The sequence below is a fragment of the Halichondria panicea genome, chromosome 2 (assembly GCF_963675165.1).
Source record: "Halichondria panicea chromosome 2, odHalPani1.1, whole genome shotgun sequence".
Lineage (NCBI taxonomy): Eukaryota > Metazoa > Porifera > Demospongiae > Suberitida > Halichondriidae > Halichondria > Halichondria panicea.
Window position 1 is genome coordinate 1,592,224 of NC_087378.1, and position 24,197 is coordinate 1,616,420.

The 24,197-nt window shown below is 44.4% G+C and overlaps 8 protein-coding genes across 10 annotated transcripts; 5 read left to right on the forward strand and 3 right to left on the reverse strand.

Annotated features, from left to right (window-relative positions):
* The first annotated feature begins 15 nt into the window (after positions 1-15).
* On the forward strand, positions 16-1,597 carry LOC135331302 (phospholysine phosphohistidine inorganic pyrophosphate phosphatase-like). Its single transcript, XM_064526409.1, has 7 exons — positions 16-177; positions 380-558; positions 769-934; positions 987-1,050; positions 1,113-1,205; positions 1,307-1,398; positions 1,457-1,597. The coding sequence occupies exons 1-7, from the start codon at positions 50-52 to the stop codon at positions 1,545-1,547; spliced, it is 813 nt and encodes a 270-aa protein (XP_064382479.1). The 5' UTR covers positions 16-49; the 3' UTR covers positions 1,548-1,597.
* A 16-nt stretch (positions 1,598-1,613) lies between these two features.
* LOC135331282 (glycerol-3-phosphate acyltransferase 1, mitochondrial-like) lies at positions 1,614-9,660 on the reverse strand. Its single transcript, XM_064526380.1, has 23 exons — positions 9,462-9,660; positions 9,234-9,321; positions 8,982-9,098; positions 8,862-8,935; positions 8,444-8,545; positions 8,335-8,381; positions 7,974-8,070; positions 7,795-7,891; positions 7,605-7,741; positions 4,731-4,824; positions 4,540-4,669; positions 4,279-4,364; positions 4,120-4,233; positions 3,935-4,073; positions 3,664-3,734; positions 3,538-3,605; positions 3,247-3,485; positions 3,092-3,171; positions 2,864-2,923; positions 2,639-2,806; positions 2,316-2,442; positions 2,193-2,261; positions 1,614-1,921 (listed from the first exon to the last, which is right to left on the reverse strand). The coding sequence occupies exons 1-23, from the start codon at positions 9,557-9,559 to the stop codon at positions 1,773-1,775; spliced, it is 2,451 nt and encodes an 816-aa protein (XP_064382450.1). The 5' UTR covers positions 9,560-9,660; the 3' UTR covers positions 1,614-1,772.
* LOC135331286 (uncharacterized) lies at positions 4,962-7,145 on the forward strand. Its single transcript, XM_064526390.1, has 2 exons — positions 4,962-6,074; positions 6,223-7,145. Exons 1-2 carry the CDS (start codon positions 5,007-5,009, stop codon positions 7,021-7,023), a joined length of 1,869 nt encoding a protein of 622 aa, XP_064382460.1. The 5' UTR covers positions 4,962-5,006; the 3' UTR covers positions 7,024-7,145.
* Positions 9,659-12,756, forward strand: LOC135331290 (protein F37C4.5-like). The gene is made up of 10 exons (XM_064526394.1): positions 9,659-9,867; positions 9,948-10,085; positions 10,193-10,415; positions 10,466-10,575; positions 10,716-10,954; positions 11,119-11,244; positions 11,419-11,566; positions 11,807-12,017; positions 12,150-12,334; positions 12,501-12,756. The coding sequence occupies exons 1-10, from the start codon at positions 9,724-9,726 to the stop codon at positions 12,684-12,686; spliced, it is 1,710 nt and encodes a 569-aa protein (XP_064382464.1). The 5' UTR covers positions 9,659-9,723; the 3' UTR covers positions 12,687-12,756.
* A 57-nt stretch (positions 12,757-12,813) lies between these two features.
* Positions 12,814-15,348, forward strand: LOC135331296 (hexokinase-4-like). Its single transcript, XM_064526401.1, has 7 exons — positions 12,814-12,974; positions 13,078-13,294; positions 13,378-13,673; positions 13,891-14,183; positions 14,356-14,514; positions 14,678-14,902; positions 15,071-15,348. The coding sequence occupies exons 1-7, from the start codon at positions 12,969-12,971 to the stop codon at positions 15,195-15,197; spliced, it is 1,323 nt and encodes a 440-aa protein (XP_064382471.1). The 5' UTR covers positions 12,814-12,968; the 3' UTR covers positions 15,198-15,348.
* LOC135331293 (TNF receptor-associated factor 5-like) lies at positions 15,243-16,874 on the reverse strand. The gene has a single exon (XM_064526398.1). The coding sequence runs from the start codon at positions 16,872-16,874 to the stop codon at positions 15,312-15,314; it is 1,563 nt and encodes a 520-aa protein (XP_064382468.1). The 3' UTR covers positions 15,243-15,311.
* Positions 15,465-18,615, reverse strand: LOC135331294 (TNF receptor-associated factor 5-like). The gene has a single exon (XM_064526399.1). It carries the CDS (start codon positions 18,519-18,521, stop codon positions 17,058-17,060), a length of 1,464 nt encoding a protein of 487 aa, XP_064382469.1. The 5' UTR covers positions 18,522-18,615; the 3' UTR covers positions 15,465-17,057.
* Positions 18,616-18,633: 18 nt separating this feature from the next.
* LOC135331280 (transcription elongation regulator 1-like) lies at positions 18,634-24,176 on the forward strand. 3 transcript variants are annotated; one of them, XM_064526376.1, is made up of 16 exons: positions 18,634-18,793; positions 18,982-19,088; positions 19,418-19,578; positions 19,670-19,814; positions 19,969-20,223; positions 20,504-20,646; positions 20,765-20,980; positions 21,068-21,287; positions 21,441-21,670; positions 21,848-22,056; positions 22,227-22,398; positions 22,485-22,696; positions 23,015-23,321; positions 23,446-23,529; positions 23,638-23,799; positions 23,907-24,176. In XM_064526376.1, exons 1-16 carry the CDS (start codon positions 18,705-18,707, stop codon positions 24,069-24,071), a joined length of 2,877 nt encoding a protein of 958 aa, XP_064382446.1. In that variant the 5' UTR covers positions 18,634-18,704; the 3' UTR covers positions 24,072-24,176. The 3 variants fall into 3 exon arrangements, with proteins under 3 accessions (XP_064382446.1, XP_064382447.1, XP_064382448.1); XM_064526377.1 differs by having other exon boundaries at positions 20,510-20,646; XM_064526378.1 differs by having other exon boundaries at positions 18,750-18,793; positions 18,982-19,147.
* The last annotated feature ends 21 nt before the right edge of the window (positions 24,177-24,197 follow it).

Genomic DNA, 24,197 nt, shown 5'->3' on the forward strand with positions numbered 1-24,197 from the left:
ATCAATATCAGCTTATTATTTGTCGACCCTTTTTATTAGCAATAAAACAATGTCTGGTGGACTGCTGAACAGTAGCAGGAAGATATCTGCTCTGCTGCTGGACATCACTGGAGTGCTGTATAACAGTGGTGAGGGAGGAGGACATGTCATTCCTGGGTCACCCCAGGCTGTAGCAAGGTACAAACAAACAATGGTATACCCTACAGTAAATCGTAGCACCTCTCGAATAATTGGGTTGACATTTCTCCCAGAATAGATGATATAGTACTGACGTCAGTATTGTATCATCTATGGTGCCATAGTCTTGCAAAATGTACGTTCTACTTCAAATAATTACTGTGTATATAGCGCATAAATAATAATTAAATCTCAATGACAGACTGAAAGAGGCTGGTTACAAGCTCAAGTTCTGCACTAACGAGACTCAGATCACCCGGAGAGCCCTGGTTGAGAAGCTGACACGGCATGGCTTCACCCTCACTGAAGAGGAGGTCTATTCTCCAGCCCCAGCTTGTGTGCAGTACCTCTTAGAGAACAATCTCAGGCCATTCCTACTTAGTGAGTTCCCAGTAGCATAAGGACTGGTACCTTGCACTTATTCTGGGCTTGTATACTACGAGCAAATACTTGTACTGCATAGGTCAATAATTTATGTCTGTCAATTGCTTGTAGCATGATCAAATGCTTGACTACAAATGCTTGTACTAATTGTAAACTAATAAACCAGCTACCAACATAATTATAATACCTGCATTGTATTTCCTTTAGTTCACCCAGACGCACGACAGGATTACGTAACTGTGGACACCACCAATCCGAATGCAGTAGTCCTTGGAGATGCCGCACATGAGTTCACTTATGACAACATGAACATTGCATTCAAGATCCTCATTTCTCAAGGAAGTCCAGGACACCTCATCTCTTTGGGGAGAGGGTGAGTACAAGGTCATGTAGCCAGCTTGCTGTTGATTGACTCTGTCCTCCAGGCGCTACTATAGAGAGGGTTCTGAATTGACTTTGGATGTCGGACCTTTCACAAAAGCATTAGAGGTTTGTTTGTGACCTGTACATGCAAGTATGTATCTTGTACAGTATAATTATACTACATATAGTTTGCCTCTGGGACCGAGGCCACTGTAATAGGAAAGCCAGCCCCCTCTTTCTTCAAGAGTGCCCTCTCTGATCTTAGAGTGCCTCCCGAGGAGGTATGCCTGTGAACCTTTCTAAGATGTACTGTTTCCATGTTTGTTCTCTGTATCTTCATACTGTGTCAGTGTATAATCATTGAATTTCTGGTTCTTCTCAGGCTGTGATGATTGGGGACGATGTGCTGAATGATGTGGGTGGAGCACAGGGGTGTGGGATGGCAGGAGTGCTCGTCAAAACCGGCAAATACAGGTAACCATGCACATAATTATACTCATATCATATTCTCATTATACACCCCACCCCATAGGCCAGAGGATGAGAGACACCCTACGGTGAAGCCAGACAGAGTCGTGGACAACCTTGCTCATGCTGTGGACCTCTTGTTGAACGTTTCATAGCACTGCATACTATTATAAGTGTTGCTTTTGTTTGTACTCGTACTGTAACATTTTTTTTAAGCATAATTGTTGACCAAAGAAATAACGTGTGTACGTGAAGGGTAAAATACAATGAATTTAGCTATTAGCTCTAAACAAAACAGCATTCAAATTAATTGTTGGGGGTGCATGATTAACATGAAGGCTGTCATAAAATTGAACTGAGTCAGTTTCAAAATTTTTGGCTTAATACTTAAAAGCAACGAGGTAATCTGCCAATTCAATGAGCTTCTCAAAGTTGTTCACCTGGAAGTTCCCGTTGCTATAAGCAACCATATCCATGTCTGTTAGGGACTTGAGGCAATTGCGGAGAGTGTCCATCGAGCAGCTCTCAACTGTAGAGAGAAGAAAATGTTGGGTTTTCAATAGGCAAACAATAATTATGTATAATTGTAAAAAGGAAATGCACAATATAGAGGATCTGACCCCCCAATAAACACTGTATAATACCCTTTACAAAGGACAGTGCGTTCATCCTCAAAATTTACTTTTTCAACACAAAACAGTGTTCGAATAAGGACAACGTCTTCACAAAAGACAAGTGTGATATATTTTTAATGGCCCCAAAGTGTCCTATGTTTAGAAGTGATCATGTTATAGGCTCACCATAATTGAGTACTCCTCTTTGTGTCTTCTCCACCATCTTGTCTCTCAGTTGCTTTAGAAACTCACGTTCTGAGTACCAAAAAACCAGTAACCCACAGCTACACCCCGTGCACACCCACACACCTTGTACCTCCTCGCCATCTGACAACTGACACAGAGTCACACATGTCATCCAGTAGCTCTCAGCCAACACGGCCACAATCCTACTCAGGAACGTCAAGTGACGAATACTGTCTGCACTATGGTTCACCTATGAGAAAAAAATTTTTTTTAGCGAACCACATCAAATGCATTTCAATTGCATACATAGAACTGTTTGCAGAGGAAATCATGTACGTATACAATCAGCATACTATGGTACATAACGTACATACATGCAAGCGCTTCACTATTGTACAGTACGTACTGTTAACAGCATTATATTGGTACCGTGCTTAATTACTCACATTCAAGGTGACTCCACTAGTGTACTCGACCGTGTCGTCATTGTCCATCTCTTGAGGTGTGCGTAGCACTCGCCCACCACCCACTCGCTCCGAGGGCACACTCAACAACTCAGACACAATGAACGACTCCAGAACATCGTTGAGAACACTCCACAGATCGACACACGGCTGAAAAAATACACGGACAATAATCAGGGGAGCAAATTACGTCTGATGTAATCTTACAGGAGCAAAGATGAACTCTCTGGCTAGCAATTTGCAGAGGACCTGTGCATCTTCAAGCACCTGTAGCAAGGTTAACAATGGAGGTTGGGTATGTACCGTACAGCGGGTATATATTGAGGGTACAAATGTTCGTGGTTATTCATCCCATTTGAGTGTATTTACCAGGGAACTATGAGCTATAGTACCGGTACATAAAGGAGGTTGGGTACGTAAAAGGCAAGTCTTTACCTCTTCCTTGTCCACTTCTAGTTTACAATTGCTGCCTCCACTCTGCAGGTCCTCTGAGATAGCACTGAGGATACTAGCAGCTGAGTAGAACGAATGATTATGTAAAATCCTTCTCGTTTATAAAATACATACACACACACACCGCACACACTCACCGATGACCCCCTCAATCATGAGCAGTGATGACACCTGATTGGCCAGATGCAGTAGAGCAAACACATCGGGCAATTCCAGTTGAGGACTGACCACCATGTCGGACTGCACAAGACCATTCTTTGGCTCCATACCTTTGTCTAGACTACTAGAGTGAGGGTTCGTGACTATCACCAGACCACCGAGGTGGTGTAGGGCATAGTGTACAGCCTCTGGGGTCTCACCAGTGAACGAGACCGCCCTATAGTTGTGGAGAGGGGTAATTGGGGAGGGTTTAGTTTGCAACCACTGACCTTCCATTGGACGCTGCTTTGTCTTCCAACCATTTGTAGCTCTCAATGAGTTCAGAGACACTCACACCCTATAGACAAAGAGAGAGGATAATTTTGACAGCGCGTATGTGAGGCGTGCATGGTTACCTCTCTGTGTTTAAAGAGTAGGAGGAAGGCAACCATCCAGGTGGACATCAGGCTGGTACACTGAGTTATGTCTGCACAGAGGAGACTAATAATTTGGGTTTTGAGTATACCATCATCTGGAAGAGCTCCTTCTAAGCTTTCAGAAAATCGTTGAAATTGGACCATCAGAAGTCTAGTTACAGAGCCAACTTTATGCCACTTAATTTCCCTGGCTGTCCTTTAACAATTCTACATAATATGCTCTACGGAATACGCTGTGTTGTTTGCTCACCATAGATGATGTGATGAGAGGCTGCTGTCACAAGTCGTCTGTGGCCGTGCTCCACGAGGTTCATCACCGAGCGGGAGCGGGAGAGGCCGGACATCTCGAGGAGGGAGGAGTTAGAGACGTGTGCAGAGTGAAGGTACTCCTGTGTGAATTATGAGTGTGTGTGGTTGAATTGGGAGAGAACTCACCTGCAAGGAGAATGGTTGAGCAAAGTCGATACTGACAGAGCCGATGTTTGTGGTCAGCATGTACCACGCTCCTCGGATAGGGTCTCGGAATGTTTCAGGTTTCTTGTTCCCTCCCTGAAAATAGTAAGTACATTAACTGACCAGTCGCACGAGCCTCACCATTAGCTCGTGACGGACAAAGTTCTTCTCCAGTAGGTTGTCATAGGAGATGTTCACAGGGACCACTAAAATGTCTTCAACAATACCTGCAGGAACGAAACGGTCTGTCAATTATTAAGAATCCAATCTATCACGTATCACGTATCACGTATCACGTATCACGTATCACGTATAGTATTACCGTATGCAGGAATCAAATAATGGGATATGGGATATGGGAATGAGACGGAGATTATAGTGGTCAACTATAATATGGATTACCCTCTCGAACAGTGTCCATGAGCACAGAGAGTAGACCAGCTTTTGGAGAGTTGAGCTTCCCACTGCGAGAACGAGAGCCCTCCAAAAAGAACTCCATGTTCTCATTCGCTAGCAAGCAACGCTCCATATACTGTGGGTAAATTAATGATAAAAAATTAATGGTAAACACCAACTAAATTGTCACTCAGTACCTCGTGTAAGCATTTCCTGTAAAGGATATCCTTCCCAGCTGCAGAGTCGAGCTTCCTCTTGATAAAAAAACCACCCAGGTGACATACCATCCACCTACAGTAACAAGTAACATGATAGAGAAGAGATGTACATGTATTGCAAATGCCAATAATAATTACACGGTTTCTATGTATAGCCGCGGGTAAATGACTTCAAATACCCGCGGGCGGGCCTCGATTAGAGAATAAAGGTAACAAAGAGGGTAACAAAAGTGAAAGAGAGTTTGATCTTGAAACATGGCGGACGACACCTCGAATACGAATGCCGACGACAACGCTTCTCCCAAGCTTGATGTGATCGAGTTTGTAGAGAAAAACAGTAACCAAAGTGCTACTGTAGTGTTTGAGATAGAAGAGGAGCTTGTACAAGAATGGAGAGCACAGAAAGATGAGCTACAGAAGTTACCGCCTGAACCAAGCCCACCACCAGCATTATCACCACCGGCTCCACCTGCACCACAGACACCATCTAACAAAAGAACCCCCAAGAGGTCGTTTACCCCAGCCTTCAAGCTACAAGTTATTAAAAGAGCTGAAGAAAACACAAATAGATCAGCTGCGAAAGAGTTCAACATTGACGACAAGATGGTGCGAGAATGGCGAAAACAGAAGGAGCGACTGGAAGCTTTACCACCAGAAAAACTTGAGCGAAAGATGGGAAACTCTGGACTTCGACCGTTACTTCCTGAGTTAGAAAAGACGCTTGTGGAATGGATCAAAACTCAGCCGAAGCGACCAACAAATGTGCAAATTCAAGCGAAAGCTCTCGAGCTTAATGCTAATGAGGTAGCGGACTTCAAAGCCAGTCGTGGTTGGCTTGACAAATTCATGCATCGGCACAGCCTGCATGCTCATCGATTAAGCTCCAGTGGAGGAATCCCCACAGCAAGCCCAGTGATGACAATGGATGTGGACTCAGTGATATCTCAGATCATTCCCGGCGAAGGAGACGCAATCGATATCCAAGCTTGTTTGGACGTGGTAAATACCGAGGAGACGGCTACTAAGAGAAGGAAATACGCGCCGGTTTACAAACTATTGGTTATCGAACATGCCGAGAAGACTTCGAACCGAGAGGCTGCCAGAGAATTCAGTGTAGACGAGAGGATGGTACGTGGTTGGAGGGGCCAAAAAGAACATATCCAGTCCTTGCCTCAAGATGACTCCCAGCCACTGATAGAGCCACCACTTGAAGTGCCGACTACTCCAATGAATGTTGTGTCTCCAGATATCAGTGTTGTCTCCACTCCTGGGCAGTCCACACCGAACAAGAAGAGGAAGTATGATGTTGCCTTCAAACTAAAGGTGAAGTATCTGTCTAGCTTTAATTATCTATCATGTCTGTAGAGTGTTAATTAAACGCTTGTTTACCTTAAAAATGTAAATCATGTAGACGTGGCTTTGAATGTACCAAATATGTTCTAATTTTATTCTTTGTTTGTTTTCCCTTTAGGCGGTGGAGTATGCAGAGAAGGTCTCTAACCGGGGTGCGGGGCGTCATTTCAACGTTGACGAGAAACGAGTGCGAGAATGGCGTAAACAGAAAGAGCTCCTTGCCACATTACCACCTGGCAAAGTGCGAGTGGGAAAGTCTGGATGCCATCCCTTGCTCCCAGAGTTAGAAAAGACGCTAGTCTCCTGGATAAACGAGTCACCCGTCAAACCAACACACTCCAAGATTCAAGCCAAGGCCCTTGAGCTACATACTGGAGAGAAGCCGTTCAAAGCAAGCCGTGGCTGGCTTGAAAAGTTCCTGAATCGCCACAAAGTCGATAGCAATGACGAGGCAATTTCCACCACTTCTCCTGAGGCATCTGTAGTTCCTGATGCAATCCAAATTACGCAAGAAGATTTTAGTGAGGTCGATATCCAAGCCTGTCTCAATTTAGCCAGGACGATTCAAGACTCTGTCAAACAAGGTGGAGGGGACGAGAATGCACTCATGATAGCCAAGAGCATCGAGGAAACTGTCAAGAAAAGCATTGCCGACTCGTTGGCAAAAAACGCACACCGAAACATTGACCTGGATCCAAACCAGATACAAAGCATTGCCGAAACCCTGATGGAAACAGTCGGAGAGACAGTGGCCCGGACTCTGGAGGCAGCACAAGTGGAGAGCATAGCCCAAACCCTTGCAGAGACGATGGACGCAAGTCAGGTGCAAAGTATCGCCGACGGTATGACGGAGACTGTGGAGGAAAGCATCGCTGAAGTGCCCACCGAGGAGATGACCATCGAAGAAACTGTTGCCTAACTTACTTGTATTTAACGGAAACAACTATGAACTTGAAGTACTATAATATATATGTTAACTCTGAGCATTTGTTAGTAAGTATGTTATCGTCTACTAGAGAATTATTAGTATGTATGTCACTATTAACTGAGAATTTTCGTCACAACATAATTATATTACATATATACAAGAATTTGGAATGTTGGGTATAGGCAGCCAGGAACTCCCGTGCTCCTGAAGCAGCCATGAACAACATTAATAATCAGTGAAACTAGGTATAATTATAGATGAACGTATGCCACAGTGCTTATGCCGGGTCGTCCCAGCAATCTTTCAGGTTTGGTGGGTCCCCACATCACAGAGTCTACTAGTTAGTGTGCCAGTGGTGTTCCTCACGGTATCAGGGTAACTGCATAGAGCTAGTGGACAGGCTGTCTAAGACTGAAGTGTGTCCCCCCCCCCCTTTTTTTCAATCACTAAATCAAAACAAGAGAACCAGTTTTTTTTAGATCAGCTTAAATTCAATTGTCAATTCTCATTGATGATGTTGAAAATGATGAAGTTGAGAATAAAAAAGCACTATTGTGACTACTTGTACTTACGATACAAATGGGAGCTGAAGGTTGTCCCCGGCAGCAATACGGGGTATGTGAACTCCAAGATTGAAGAGTACAAAGGTTAGGATGATGTAATCCAAGTGGCTTTTATGGGAGGGTAGGAACACAATAGGTACACCACGCTGCAGAAAAAAGGGGTTATATTTATAATCGATACAACCAAAACTTGACTAACCTTTTGTGCTTCTCTGAGCATGTGTACATGTTTCTTTTGCAAGCTGATCTGATTGAATAGCTGCTTGAACACATGAAACAGGATCCACGCCACAAACCTGCACATACAGACAAGAAACAGCCACCTTAATACTATCACATGAGCACCTCGTACCTATCACATGAGCACCTCGTATGTACCTTAGCACTGGTTTGCTGACACCAGAAGACATGCTGTACACAATGCTCCTGGCTCGCTCCTGTTGTTCTTTCAATGCTTCCTCAAAAGTGGAGTCATCTAGAGTAGAAACAGACAAATATCGTCCCTACTTGTGTTAGCCGTTTTTTCATTTAGGGACGGGAGTGTAGTTGGATATCATATAATTAGCTAGAGAGCCATTAAGGTACATAGTGGAATCCTGTCTAACACTTATGCTAGGTATTTACTTCAAATATACAAAAGCAAGTAACCTATGATTTCTGAGAATACCACAGTTGATTAATTGTAACAGCAACAATTTCTTTATTACTAATAACCAGAAGCCATTACATACGTACTCACCACTCTCTGCTTTTGCTTGCGCACAAGCTTCAATTGCATCTACAATCCTGTATAGTGAAAAGTGCTAGTAAATAGCTATCGAACAAAGAGCCTAGTAGAATGAATGTACCCTGCTGAGTTAAGGGTGTCTGCCCTGAGGTCCTTCATGTTGTAGTCAAGTGAGGTACAGATTACATGAGTAAGATAGGGAAACCACCGTCCCAGGATCCCACTGTGAAAGGGGTAGTTAGTGAGATAGTGTGTGAGCTGTAGTTTCGAATTCCAGCCGGTTCTCATTGTAGCGTGGGAGGGAGAGACTGTTCTCTCCCTCCCACGCTACAATGAGAACCGGCTGGGCTACAATGAGAACCGGCTGGAAGAGGGAGAGAACCGTTCTCTCCCTCCCATGCTACAATGAGAACTGGCTGGAATTCGAGACTAGTGTGAGCTGTACATGCACATGGTTGAATTATTTGCAGGAATGAAGAGGAGTGTGTGTTATGGTACAAGGATACTAACAATGTATGAATAGAACATTGAAAGCATACCCATACTGTCTTCTGTCAATGAGCAAGATATCTTGCAGTCCAGAGCCAGGACCGTCATCAGCATAAAACTTTGTCTACATGCAAAGAGAGCTCATCGATGATAATTATGAGCTGACTTACCCTGCTTGAAGGTAGGCAATGCTGACAACAACGAGAGATGCTGGTGAACTTGTTCACAGTGGCAGTGTGCAGAGCATTGGCATCAATACCCAGGCTTGGGACAAATGATGACCTCCCCTGCATAGAGAGTAACATGTGGTAATCACTGGTCCAGTAAGTATGAATGATGCAATAAATTTCCTACTATACTAGAATAGCATTTTGTTGGCATACTGTGATATACACCAGTACAGATACATAATTCCAGCTCACAAAACTCTGTCTTCCATGTCTGGTGCTCCTACCCCCAACAGATCCATTAGGGTAACGGGGGAGACGACCCCGCACAGCTGACGGCCTGCTGCAGGGAAGTATACAATCCAGTAATGTGTATCTCATAGACAAGCGCTTGCACTTCATGCATGTATTAAACCACTGTTGACCCAGTACCTTGTAGATATATACATGCAGTCGAGTCGTTGACATAACTCTACCTAGTACCTGTGAGAGCTAAAGGGTGCAGATGAAGATCCTCTCCCTCTCTTCTCCCACTTGGCATACACTTCTTCGATTCTTTTCCTGCGCCACTCCTCCATCATAAATCTCCCTAGACAATGTACCCAGTGTTAAAGTCTAGCAGCTTTGTATATCTCTCCACGTGTGAGATAGACATTGTAGGCAGTGCAAGCCCCTCCCCTTAACTGTTAATTAGCAGAAACCAGCTCTAGCTCTATAGACTACTATTTCCAAGGGTAGGGCCAAAATGTCAACAGAAGAGCTAGAGAAGCAGCCGCTTAAGGAAGAAGTAAAGCAAGATGAGGGCGAAGAGAAGCCTTCACAGAAGAAGGAGATATCTATTCCAGACTGTACAGTCCACTCAGTAGTGGTCTATCCAGACAGAGCTGAGGTAATTAGTATAATTAATGACTACTACATAAATGTATAATTATGCTGATTTGTATCTACTGTGTATTCTATTTCTTCTAGGTGACCAGATTGGTGACAGTGGATCTCGAGCCAGGCAGTGCTGAGGTGGTTATCAAAAATATCTCAAAATCTCTGGACAAAGACTCAATCAGAGTGGATGGAATCGGGCCAGCCAGTGTTACTGAGGTTTCATTCCAGGTACAAGATAGAGTATGCATGTAACCCTCCACCCACCACTTCACCGTTAGCACATGTCGTAGTAAAGAGTGCAAATTATAATCCACAACCACCCACCCACCCACCAGGAGATAGCTGTGACTGAAGAGGAGGACAGTAGGGAGAATGCTAGTGCCGAGGTGACAGAGCTCAAGGAGAAGATTAAAGCTGCCGAAGAAAGGAAGGAAAAAACGAAACAACAAATGGACAGAATGACTGCTCAGATCGAGCTTTTTGACAAGTACTCCACTGGACTGTTCTCAGCTGGGGGTCAGACCACCACTAATGACTTGCTGGACCAGAAAACCATCGGTATGCTTGTTTGCGTAATAGTAATGATACTACATCTACTCATACTGTAGATGGAGTGTTTGGTTACCTGGAGACATTTGAGGAGCGTACAGTGCGACTGAGGGTGGACAAAGATGAGGTCAACTCTGATGACCTCAGCACTGCAAGGGAGCTCACTAAGGTGGCCTGGGCATTGTGTGTATAATCATTTTAAATAAACAATCACTTACCAAATTGCCTGTGTTTGTATTAGAATAAGCCCTAGGGATTCCCAAAAATACCGATACAGAATGACTACCTTTCATAATCTCCACCCTCTAGCTCAACACGCGATTATACGAGCTCCAGCCTCTTCTGAGCAAGCCCTCGGAGCCTGTTAAACAGCAAGTGATTGGTGTGCTGCTCGACGTCAAGTCAGCTGCACAGATACAGCTGCTAATCTCGTACGTGGTCTCCAATGCGGGTTGGACGCCCAAATATGACCTGAGGGTATCTAGCAGTGAGAGGACCATGCAGGTCACCTACTTTGGAGTTGTCAAGCAGAGCACTGGGGAGGACTGGTCAGTGATTGTGTGTAGATTGTTCAGTTACTGTTTTCTGTTGTCTCATCTCAGCCAAGTCTCATTTCAATCACACTACGTACGTAATTTGTGTAGTGTAGTGTCATGTATAGCATGATAAGTATTTATTTGATTGACGATGAGTGCCCTTGTACTGTGCTCAGGTTGAATGCTCGCCTGTCCCTCTCTACTGCTACACCCAGTATAGGAGGCTCTGCCCCCACCCTGGAGACACTCAAGCTGACCATCATCCCTAACCTCAACCCTCAGCTACGCGGAGGAACTGGAAAGTGAGTGTGCGCATATTTATAATGATGATATCGGATTGTTTTGATGGCAACTGCCTTGTTGCTGACCGATATAGTAATTCAGTTTCATATTCGTCGCATTCTATCTATTTTTAGATACAAAGATCACTCACTTCAATCTGCCATTATAATTATTATGTACTCCTTTCATTGCAGGAAGAAGTCTCGACACTCGGGGTTTGGATTTGGAGAAGAGTCGTCTGTCATAGAGGCCCCTCCATCTAAGGTCTCAGAGGGTCTCATCAACTCAGTGTTTGAGATATCCACACCCACCAATATACCTGCCGACAACTCGGGCCATAAGGTGAAAGGGGCTGGCATTGAAATTACCATTTCGTTCCACTCAGTCATGTTAATCTGTAAGTGGTCCGAAATGGGCCCGTTTTGGTAGCTAACTTAGAGTGTTCATATCTTGAGATATATAGGATTGTACATTTTCACAGTTACCCATTCGAAAGGCCTATGTTTAGATCAATGATTACTTTCGAATCGAAATTGTCCACTATAAATAAAATCATGAACTTTCTATTCTCTCTCATTATAGGTGCATGTGGCCCAGATTGACTTAAAGCCAACTTTTGAGTACGATACAGTCCCCAAGCTAGCACAACACGCCTTCCTACGAGCCAAGGCCGTTAACAACTCTCAGTACCCGTTCCTGTCCGGCCCCTCAAATGTCTTCCTCGACAACTCGTACGTTACGGAGACTACCCTCGCCTCAGTGTCCCCTAACGAGGAGTTTGGCTGCTCTTTAGGTGAGTACCAGTATGAGCTTGGAAGATTAAATTTACATGGCTGGCTCTCTAGTGTTCACTTGTAGTTTATTGATCGTTTTTACAATCTGAGAACCACTTGAAAAACTGTTCATTATAATTTCATATTAACAGGGGTTGACTTATCAGTGAAGGTGGTCTACAAGCCAGTGTCACGGTTTCGTGAGGAGACTGGACTCTTCTCCAAGACAGTGGTGTACAAGTACAAGCAGGTGACGGAGATCCTCAACACTCGTAGTGAACCAGCTGTCATCACCTTCACCGACCAGGTGCCCAAGAGCGAGGATGAGAAACTCAAGGTGAGTACTAAGTAACTATTTCATAAGATACAGCAGTGTAAAGGGACTGCTTTTGTAGCTTATGTGTGTGCTAATGCTAGCCTACATGTAGTTCGATAGTTACCATAATAATAATTATTGAATTATGTATCAGTGAACTTATTCCTCTTTATATTTCACTCTGCAGGTGACACTTCTGGAGCCAGTGATAGCCAAGCAGAAGCAAGGAGCCCCCTCACCAAACCCCAAGCTCAACTCCCAGAACAATGTTGAGTGGCGTCTAGAGCTAGGCCCTGGAGAGAGTCGCTCTGTGACCATCTACTATACTGTAGAGTTCCCAGTCAACAAGGAGGTTGAGGGACTGGGACTGTGAACACTTTTAAGCCATAGTTATCCAATTTTTAGCTGCTTTGTGAGTTGTACAAATAAATTTTTTTATTAAGTGTGGTTAATATTCAAGTGGGTAGTAAGGATATTCATTAGCCCATGGATAACACTAATCATGACAAGCGGGGGCGTGGTTCTTCCTGGACTGCTGAGCCCTTAGCGTACTAGTGTACACTCCAGTATAGTACAGTGCAGTAGCTCTTGATCTGCAAGAACAAGGAAAGTAAGCTGCAAAATAAGATTTAGAAGTCACAGCTACAACTCAAATATGGTTGTAAGTAACATAGCTTTGAGACTAAGACCTCCTGTAGGTATAGAAGTGCCATATACTGAGTTAATAGTAATATTTATATGAAGTTGTACAACCCCTTCCTCAGGACCAAGTTGTATCAGAGTTCAGTATTCCCCTGGACAAGCTGCAGGAGGTGGAGACAAGGCTAACAGGGGAATTCAACAAGGGGTTGGCCAGGGAGGGCGATGATGTCAAGGTCAAGATGCTCGTCACCTATGTCCATTCTCTGCCTGACGGTTCTGAGGAGGGAGACTTCTTGGCGTTGGATCTGGGCGGAAGCAACTTCAGAGTCCTCTTGATTAGTAAGTTCCTACACTGCACCTGCAAGAGCTTATTATGCCTCAATATAATGAAAGAATTGTCATCAGCTTTATATTTGCTGTAGAGTTGAGGAAAGGACAGCTTCCTGAGCAAACTGCTGAGAAGTTTGTGATTGACGATGCTACTAAGCAGTCTACTGGAGTGGTTCTGTTTGACTTCATTGCAAAGTGTGTGGCGGAATTTGTCAAGAAACAGAACATCACCACAAAGCTACCCCTCGGCTTCACCTTCTCCTTCCCTGTTAAACAGTTGAGTCTCACCTCGGGCACTCTTATCCGTTGGACCAAGGACTTTACAGCTACTGGGGTGGTGGGTGAGAACGTCGTCCAACTGCTCAAGGAAGCTTTCGTTAGGAGAGGAGTGAGTATGTGCATTTGTGTATTATGTAGCCTGAGTTCAAACAATCTTCTACTAGCTGTAGTAATGTGCTGCAAGCCTGCAATTGATTCTATCTAGCAACCTTGTAATTTACAATGCAAAATTTACAATACAATTTGACCATGATTCTCCCGTAATCTCTAATTTAAAAGCAGCTCCAAAGCAAGTCTGCATGATTAAGTATTTCTCCCTTGTGTAGGATATTGATGTGGACGTGGTGGCCCTTGTCAACGACACCACAGGAACACAACTAGCTGTGGGTTACCTTGACAACAACTGTCTGATTGGACTCATCCTGGGCACTGGTACCAATGCTTGCTACATGGAGCAGCTGTCTGCAGTCGGCAAGTACACTGGCGATAAAAATAAGTACTCCCAAGTGATTATCAACTGCGAGTGGGGTGCCTTTGGTGATGATGGAAGTATAGACCCGTGGCTCACCACCTATGACAAGGCACTCGATGAACTGGTGCAGAATAAGAAACAGCAGCTGTGAGTTGCGTAGAGATCGTTTGTTGAGCACTTGCAGCTGGTAACTATAGTACCGCACCTTGTTGATTTCTCCCTTCTTGAACCTGATTTGTTTTGGTAGCCAACTTTAGGTTGCAAGGCTGTTATATCTGATCATCATTCTCACTAACCCTCCCTCCCTCCATTTTGGTAGGTATGAGAAGATGATCTCTGGCAAGTACCTCGGTGAGATTGTGCGACAAGCCCTTCTCTCACTGATCAAGAATGGAGTTCTCTTTGGGGGAAAGTCTTCAGAAAAATTTAGCAAATTTGAGGGGTTTGAGACACAGTATGTTTCAATGATAGAAGCTGGGTGAGTTGTCATTGTGCAATGTTGTATGCTAGTACTACATTGTTGATCACGTGGTAATCACAAGGATAGCCATTGAGATCCTTGGTCTAGAGAACATGCACATCATTGTATATATTCACATTCAAATCATTACCCCTTAATTTTTGCATGCACACATCACTAGAGATGTAGCCAATTGTAAGAAAATCTTCAAGGATGTATTCTCCATTGAAGCGTCCGATGAGGACTGTCAGAGTGTTAAGAGAGTGTGTGCAGCCGTGTCCACTAGAGCAGCCAGATTGGCCGGTGCTGGGGTGGTCGCTCTCGTCAAGAAGATCAATAAGTTGGGTGGATGCACCGTGGCTGTCGATGGTTCACTGTATAAGATGCACCCGACATTCCGTCAGAAGTGAGCTAATTATGCACGCTAGATATATAGTATGTGTGCCTTCAAGCCTTCCTTGTGGAGGTGCTAAGCATACCCCACCCACCTTCTTATCACATTCCCCATATTCCATGCATGTGACCTTGAAGCCCTACATAGTCGGCTACTTTCATGTATTCCTTTTTCCCACAGTATGGATGATGCCATGAATGAGCTGGCCCCTGGAAACAAGATCACCATGAAGCTCTCTGAGGATGGGTCTGGGAGAGGAGCAGCCATTGTGGCAGCTGTTGCCTGTAGACTCACAAAGACTGAGTGAAATATCTCATTATAGAATAATAGTTTGTAAAAAATTATTGACCAATTGTGTAATAACGATAATTTCATTCAATTCTTGACAGAATTTTTAGCAAGAATTTGTGCATTATAATTATCATACTTTAAAATGTTCAGCAAATGCATTGAAAGTCGGTTTATCAAGTATCACAATTCGAATATCCGCCAGAACAGGAAAAGATTTGGTATACTTGTGCTGCATAATTGAGTTGAAAATACATTTTGCAACAACTTTTTTGTTTCCTCTTAGTCCACCAGCACTAATAGCCGGAATTGCAATTGATGTAGCCTCTTCCTTCTCAGCACACTCTAACACCTCTTTAATGCATTGACATAACACCGACTGTGCTCCTGAATCTGAATCACGAATCCAACCAGGACCAAAAGCATGTAAAACCTTCTTGCAGTCCAGAGCACCTCCTGCTTCTGTTAGAAAAGGAGCTGCACACACGTTTTCACCTGGATGCTCTTCTAAGTACTGAGTGGTGTACTGCTTAAGAAGTCCATCACTAGCTTCATTGAGAGCCTTAGAAACACCCATTACATAGTCAAAATGTTCTGCTCCTGCATTAACGATAATATCAGCATTCTCCATGGCAATGTCTCCTCGTTTGAGTTCTAACTTTCGATGACTTGAAATATCGCAAAAAACTTCCAGTTTGTGAATTCGTCTTAGTTCAGAAATCAAAACTTCTTTCCTTTGCAGTTCACGCTTCATCCATTTTGATTGTTCCTCAACATGCTTTTGAAGTTTGCTCATCGTCATTGACATTTCGTTAAACTTTGTCTCCCAATACTCAGACACCTCTCTTAGTTGCTTGTCTTTCTCTGTGAGTTGCTTGGAAGCAAAGGCAGTCTGCAAGCTGAGGTGTGTGTACACATCGTCCTGTTGATGCTGTGCCATTTTCTTCCTCAAAACTCTCTTCAGACAACCAGCGTAGCTGAACTCACACTCCACCACTTGCTCAGGACAGGCTAGCAAATGTTCAGGATAGCTAGATCTCGTAATGTTATCAGAATTGCAAGGGCATTCGATAGGGAAGGCTGGGCACTCGTGCACGTGGTCTTTTGTAACCACCTCAAACACATTCTCGAACCCACAGTGTTCACATGTGTACGGACGCTTGTGACAGAAACGCTCCAGGTGCTCGGCTAACTCGTACAGCTCCATCTCTTCACCACACCCATTGGTGCACTCGACATCGATATACTCGCAGTTACCCTCCTGGGGGTCCAAATGTTTGTCTCGTGTCCCAACCTCCCCCTTCCAATTGCACCCCCTGCCTTTGAGGGGACAGATCACATCCAGCTCCATGATTTTCTTCCACTTTGGTTTGTCCACAATGCACAGATAGTCAGTCTCAAGGCACTCTTTGTTTGGGCATGGTTGTTTAGTTTGGAACAATGGCTCTATACAGCTCTTGCAGAAGTGTTTTCCACAGCAGTTGGTCAGCATTGGCTCTTGCAAGATGTCCCCACACGTTGGGCAGAAGCAGTCGCTCGAAGGAGGGTCCACAAAGTCCCATGAGTACGTAGTACCAATCTTTTCCAGCTCCATCACAGAAGTTCCCAATTTGCAATGTCTTTGAAGTGCTTGGTTCATAGATACTATAATTATGCTTGGTTGATGCATAGATATGGTTGATGGCTGGCTGCACATGTCCCGTTGGAATGCAATTAGAACCAGACGTTTCATCGCGTGGTACACAAGGCAGGAGGGGGTGGTGTTAGTCTCGTGGGCCACTTTGAATATATCAGTGCATCACGAGACTAGGGGGTACAAACTGGGGAATCCCCGATGTTGGTCTAATTTATAATACAGATCAAAATTATGTGATCACAATTACGCATCTGACATTAATTTGAGCATAAAATGAGTGGCAAATGTTTCATAGGTTGCACTATCTATGACGACTATTCTAATATCAGAAAGGATTGGAGGTGGCTTGGTGAATTTATGATGATAGATAGTGTCAAAAATGGTCCTTGCCACAAGGTGTATGTGACGTCTCAAATTACCACCGCCAATGGCAGGAATTGCAATGGAACAAGCATCTTTTTGCTCAGCAGTGGTCAGAATTTTAGCTATAAGATGAGCTATAATAGTTTCATTACCACTGTCATCATTGATCCTTGTATACGAGCCTGGTCCAAAAGCATTTATAACCGACTTGCACTGAAGATTGCCTCCTCCCTGACTCACAACAACTGATCCCACATAAGGGCTAGGGGTAGCTTTCATCCTGAACTGCTTCTCGAGGTTACCTTTGCTAGCTTCGTTGAGAGCTCTGGCCACACCATAGTCAAATGACAAATCAGATGCTGCTGCATTAACGATCACATGAACACACTCGTTGGCGATATTTGCCTGCTTAAGGATAAGCTTTCGTCCTTGGCTGAAAGTAAGTGATAATCCCAGTTTACAAATAAGTCCTTTAAGTTTATCAATCTTCTTTGATAGCCTTACCTCTTGCTGTTCATGTTGTACTGTAAGTTGTTCCATTTTGAGCTTCACTTCACAAAATCTTTCTTCCCAGGAATGGTAAAAATCGTTTAGCTGTTTGTCTTTCTCTGTGAGTTGCTTGGAAGCAAAGGCAGTCTGCAAGCTGAGGTGCGTGTACACATCGTCCTGTTGATGCTGTGCCATGTTCTTCCTCAAAACTCTCTTCAGACAACCAGCGTAGCTGAACTCACACTCCACCACTTGCTCAGGACAGGCTAGCAAATGTTCGGGATAGCTAGATCTCGTAATGTTATCAGAATCGCAAGGGCATTCGATAGGGAAGGCTGGGCACTCGTGCACGTGGTCTTTTGTAACCACCTCAAACACATTCTCGAACCCACAGTGTTCACATGTGTACGGACGCTTGTGACAGAAACGCTCCAGGTGCTCGGCTAACTCGTACAGCTCCATCTCTTCACCACACCCATTGGTGCACTCGACATCGATATACTCGCAGTTACCCTCCTGGGGGTCCAAATGTTTGTCTCGTGTCCCAACCTCCCCCTTCCAATTGCACCCCCTGCCTTTGAGGGGACAGATCACATCCAGCTCCATGATTTTCTTCCACTTTGGTTTGTCCACAATGCACAGATAGTCAGTCTCAAGGCACTTTTTGTTTGGGCATGGTTGTTTAGTTTGGAACAATGGCTCTATACAGCTCTTGCAGAAGTGTTTTCCACAGCAGTTGGTCAGCATTGGCTCTTGCAAGATGTCCCCACACGTTGGGCAGAAGCAGTCGCTCGAAGGAGGGTCCACAAAGTCCCATGAGTACGTAGTAGCTTTCTTTTCCATTTTTCCATCCATGTTAATTACGACGGTTAATTAATTTACTGTAAGCGGAGTGAGTTTCACAAGGTGGCGGAAACCTAGACTCGCATGCCGTCACTGTTGCAGGCTGGCTGGCGAGTCTAGCGGAAACCCAGATGCAGTGTAATGTAGGGAAAACCCCTATCTTGGCAGATAAACCTGTGAATATAAATCAAGTCAATGGATGCTCAGAATTTTCCTCCTCCAGCGTCTACTATCTCCCCCAGAGGTCAACCTCTCCTGAGCCGTCCTCCTGAACAACAGTTGATGTGAGTGAGAGGGCTACGTACCTAGCTATAGATTACTACAGCACACTGTTGCATGCCATGTGCTCTTGCAGCGTTCTAGCTAAAGTACACCATGCATTGATTGATCCACAAAATATCTCGTTTATGAGATAATCTGACACGTAATGCATTAGTGTGTAGTACACTTTTAACGGTACAATTTCCTGCAGGTCGTCTTTGCCCCCTGGGGGGCCTCCGTCTATTTTCCCTCGTCCTCCCCCCCACACAGGTCTGATCCCCCGTCCTGGAAGCGATCCCCACCACCCCCCACAAGCAGGTGCCTGTCCCCTCCTGTCAGTGTTGGTTGTACACTAGTGACATGATGCTAATGACACGGTAGGAATGCTTTACCTGTGTCATGTGATTGTCTCTGTCTACGTGTACGTGTGTGTGTTGCTGATTTCACCCAATCAAGAGTTGCTTGTACTCCCAAACCGTTCCTTAACGTTGTGAATTGCCCCAATTTTGGCAGAAAGTTCCAGTATTCAAATTGTACTGTATTCTTTACATGTACGTAACATTGTGCTGATTTAATGTTAATTTATGACGTGTATAGTTTTTCACCATCTACCCCCAATCACACCTCATATTTCTATCTGTCCACAGGTCCTGGTTTTGTCCCCCGACTGCCGCTACTGGATGGACGACCTCAGCTACCATTCCCCCCTCCATTGAGGTCACCCCTCGGCCCACCCCCCCTCGGGTTACGCCCACTAATGGGCGGCATGATAGCACCACCACAACGACCCCCACAACAACCCCCTAATGTTGGTGGAAAAAGGAATTTAATCATGCATCCTAATAAAAATCTGTAATTTTGTGTGCTGCCGTTATATTTATTAGCCCCCTTTCTCGTAGGACATGGCGTCCCCTGAGAACCAGAAAGAGGTGTGGTTTGAGCACAAGATGGGAGAGGGAAAGGTTTACTACTCCAATCCCAAAAATAACCAGACCACCTGGGAGCGGCCGCAGGATGCACAGATCATATCTCCACCTGGTCCAGGTAGCATACATGTACATGTACCCTGAAGTTGCTGGGTGGAGTAATTTTCTAGTGTGCATGCATGTGGTGTTTATAACGGTTGTATAGGTATTATATGTCATTGCATGTATCTTCACCCGAGATTTTAATCTCGGCTCCTATAATTATTTTTCAGGTCCAAATCCAAATCTTCCTTCACCTGGCGGGTTCCCATTCCATCCTCCGCCACAACTTCCCACCCCACCCTCTGGCGGACCATCCCAATTAGTGCCCACCAGGGTGTGGTCTGAGTATCATACGCCAGAAGGGAAACTGTACTTCTACAACAAGATCACGAAACAGTCCGTCTGGGAGAGACCCTCTGATGTTGACCTCATCTTACCTCTACCACCTGAATTCAGTGCCACTGGCCCTCCAACTACTGACCAGAGTATGTCATTCTATTTCTAACTATCGTATTTAATACTGGAATGTTTTGCACGTGAAAAACTGCGAATGAGCAAAATCAGACACTTTGCTATCTCACTTTGCGTTGTGGCAAAGATCGTGATGTTACAAGTACTCGTATAGGTTTTGTTTGATGCTCCTAGTAATACAGTATCTATGGTAAGCAGACTGCAATTTGGTTGTATTAAAGTTTGCTGAATTACAGCAGCTAATAAGTCTCTATTCCTAGTACATGTGTGACTGTATGTGTTGCTTTGTGTCAGGTGCAGGTGGTACCTCTCGAGACAGTGCCCCCCAACAGAGCAGTGAGACAGACCAAGAGGAGGCAGCTGACCAAGGCATGGACATGGACGGTGTTGCCGTGACAGAGGGAGAGAGCCAAGAAGAACACCTCCACAGTCCACTGGTACATGTGTAGAGTCAAGAGTAACTGTGCTACGTGACAAAATTTAGAGGAAACAAATCTATATACTTCGTGTGACTGTTTTGTCAAAGTTGTTTCAATCTCTATGTTTCTTTTACAGCTGGAGAGGCAGGTTGTAGAAGAATCTAATGTCCAACAGAATATAGTTTCTAATTCAATGCCACTCTTCAACCACCCCCCACCACCATTCATGGTCCCACCTATGATGATGATGAGAGCACCTCCTCCTGGTATGGAGTTCCAGCCACCTCTTTTCAGACCCCCTGTGCAGAACCCACCTCTTTTAACCAAACCCCCTGGTATAGACAAACCACAGGTACAATGTATTGTATGTCAATTCGTTGCTATGTGGTTATACACGATAACGTATGACTGAGATTCATCTTCTACTGCTCTATTCCAGACAGAAGTGGCTGAAGTGGAACAGAAGGAGGAACCCAAGGGTCCCCGTCCCAAGTCAAATGTCCCCATTCCAGGCAGTCCCTGGTCTGTGGTATGGACAACTGATGAGCGATCATTTTTCTTCAACGTGACATCACGTACCTCTGTATGGTCGCTGCCCAAAGACCTGGAGGGGAATCCCCATGTTTCTAAGATAATGGATAATCCACCGTGGGCCAGAAGTAAGATGTGTTCATTCATAATAATAAATAGTACAGGGAACTATAGCAACCTACGTGTGCCTACATAACGTATCAATTACGAGTATTTGTTCTAAAGTTGATTGTGTGTAAGTATGTACAGGTTAGGAGTGTAATCTCTCCTCTCCCCACCAGAGCGTGTTGGTGAGGTGAAACCATCTTCAGAGACTAAGAGACTGCGATTGGGCTCTCTGCCAGACGACTCTGAGGAAGAGGACAATGATGCTTCACCCGCTGCTGTGGCCAATGAGACGGAGCCAGGTCTTCTGAGTCATGAGGAGGAACAGAAACAAGCTGTAGCCAAATCAGGCAAATCACTCGAAGAGAGACAGAAAGACTTTAAGGAAATGCTCCTTGAGAGAGAAGTAAGCAAGGAATCTATTTTAAGCCACATTCATAGAAGAAGAATGTCTTCTTATTGTACCGCATTTTTAGTGTGGTTTCAGCAAACAGCTTCTGTACCTATCAGTGTACTTCACTATACTTTTCCATACCTATTATTTGAGTTACTAGTGATACACTGTGTTTCCACTCGCTCACAGGTGTCAGCATTCTCTACTTGGGAGAAAGAATTACCCAAGTTTGTGTTTGACCCTCGCTACCGCCTGCTGGTTGTCAAAGAGCGCAAGGCTTGTTTCGAATCTTTCGTCTGCTCCCGAGCGGAAGAGGAAAGAAAAGAGAAGAAGTCGAAACTTAAGGAGAAAAGGGAGCAGTATAAAGCTCTTCTGGAGGCAGCCAAACTCCACCCAAAGTGAGTTAATAAGCTTTGCAAACAAAGTACAATGTACATGTACTCTCTGACTGGCGTTGTTGAGCTGTAAAATCCATGAGAACTACATGTACATGTACATTGAGGTAAACTGCAATGCTTACATGTACATAACTATGTGGCAATAACTACTACCTGTCCCTTCACTATAGGGCTAGCTTCAGTGAGTTTGCATCGAAGTACAGTAGAGATGAGAGGTTCAAGTCAATAGAGAAGATGAAGGAACGAGAGCAGCTGTTCTCAGAACACCTATCTGAGCTCAAGAGGCGGAGCAAACAAAAGGAGGGAGGGCAGAAACAGTCAACCAAGCACAAAGCTGAGAAAGTACGTGTGAGCTTCCATTAGCTTTACTACCAGCCTCTTGCTAATGTGTACCACTTAAAAATAACTCCCCCCTCCCCCATATATAGACAAAGTCTGACTTCCTGGACATGCTTGGTGAGAGTGAGGCCATTACTGAGCGCTCCCAATGGAAGAAGATCAAGGTACTGTTTGAGAAGGACACTCGTTACAGAGCTGTGGAGAGCTCTGCTCAGAAGGAGGAGTGGTTCAATGAATTTGTGGGTGGTCTGTCTAGTCAGAGCAACGTAGATCAGAAGAGACGAGAGAGGATGCAGGCCAGGTAGGGAGAGTGGGGTTGCTGTGCATAAGGTGGTGTTCGTATGAGTGCTAGAATGTGCATAGTCTCCCTAAGAATTATAACACAGCAATGGGGGTGCTTCTAAAGGTAAACCAATTAAAACCTTGAGGTCATGTAAGCGCACCATGTGATTAGAGTAGCTTCCCAAAAAAGTTTAGGATTGTGCATTTTCACCTCCACATAGCTATAATAATTATTATACAAAGACAAAAATGGGTCATCACGTCTGTGTCTTATGCATGCTTGTAGTGTATCGTCTCTTGTAGTGTCTTACACATGTATTCCCAATGCTACCCCTAGTCTGAAGGAACGTGAAAGAGAGGTCCAGATGAGCCGCTCAGCTCAGGAGAAAGAGTGGGGGCGGGAGAGAGACCATCTCAGGAAGTCTGAAGCCATTGATGATTACAAGTCCTTTCTTGTGGACATGGTTCGCAGTGCTAATGCCACCTGGTACGACACTAAGAGGTTACTTCGCAATGACAGTCGATGGAGAATGTTTGAGACACTGGATATTGACGAAAAAGAGGGCCTGTTTCGAGAGCACGTGAGCAACCTCTCAGAGAAAAAGAGGCTTTGGTTTCGAAAACTACTTGAAGAGACGCCACAGGTGTGTAGGGTTAAACTATATGCAATTTACTTTCTATTTTGAACCATGTACAGTACTTGTAATTATGAGTAGTCGTGGCTACCAGTACTCCTGCGGTTACCTATATACCTCTTCTCTCTCTCAGATATCACTCACAATGCCATGGAAGAAGGCACGCAAACTGATCAAAGAAGACCCACGCTATAAGGCCTTTGGAGACTCTGACAATGTGAGCCAGAGATACACACGACACACACACATTGTGTTCACACATGAACACTTCATTATTCCATATGTAGCTTGCACTATGGTTCCTATTTTTTCTTTTCTCTTTTAGGGCAGAGAGCGTGAATATGACAAGTTTCTACGAGACGCCATGATATCTGCCAAGAATGATTTCAAATCATTACTCAAAGAGCTGAAGCTTATCAATTACAAGTCCAAAGAGATGATCGACGAATCAGGCAGACACTACACGGACATAGTGGATGTGCTCAAGGTACAGTTGTCCCATACTAACATTTCTGCATAGATTTACCTGCTATCAGAATTATAAATGGTTGACTTTAGCCACTGTTTGTGCTTTTACCCTGTACACACACACAGAATGACAAACGATACTTGGTGCTCGAGTGTATAGCTGATGAAAGAGAGAAAATGCTCAAGGATTACATTGATGATCTCCACAAGAAGGGACCTCCCCCACCTCCCACTGCTACACACCCGTCAGAGAGACTCAGAAAGTCTGCGTTAGGGCCCCTAGTCACATAACTCTAGCTATAATTATGAGATCACTGTTCACACTTGTGTATTTTATACTGATTAGTTTTGACATTGATAAGCATGATAAAGTACCTTTGTTTGTGCGCTATTGAACTATTACCATGAGAAGACCCA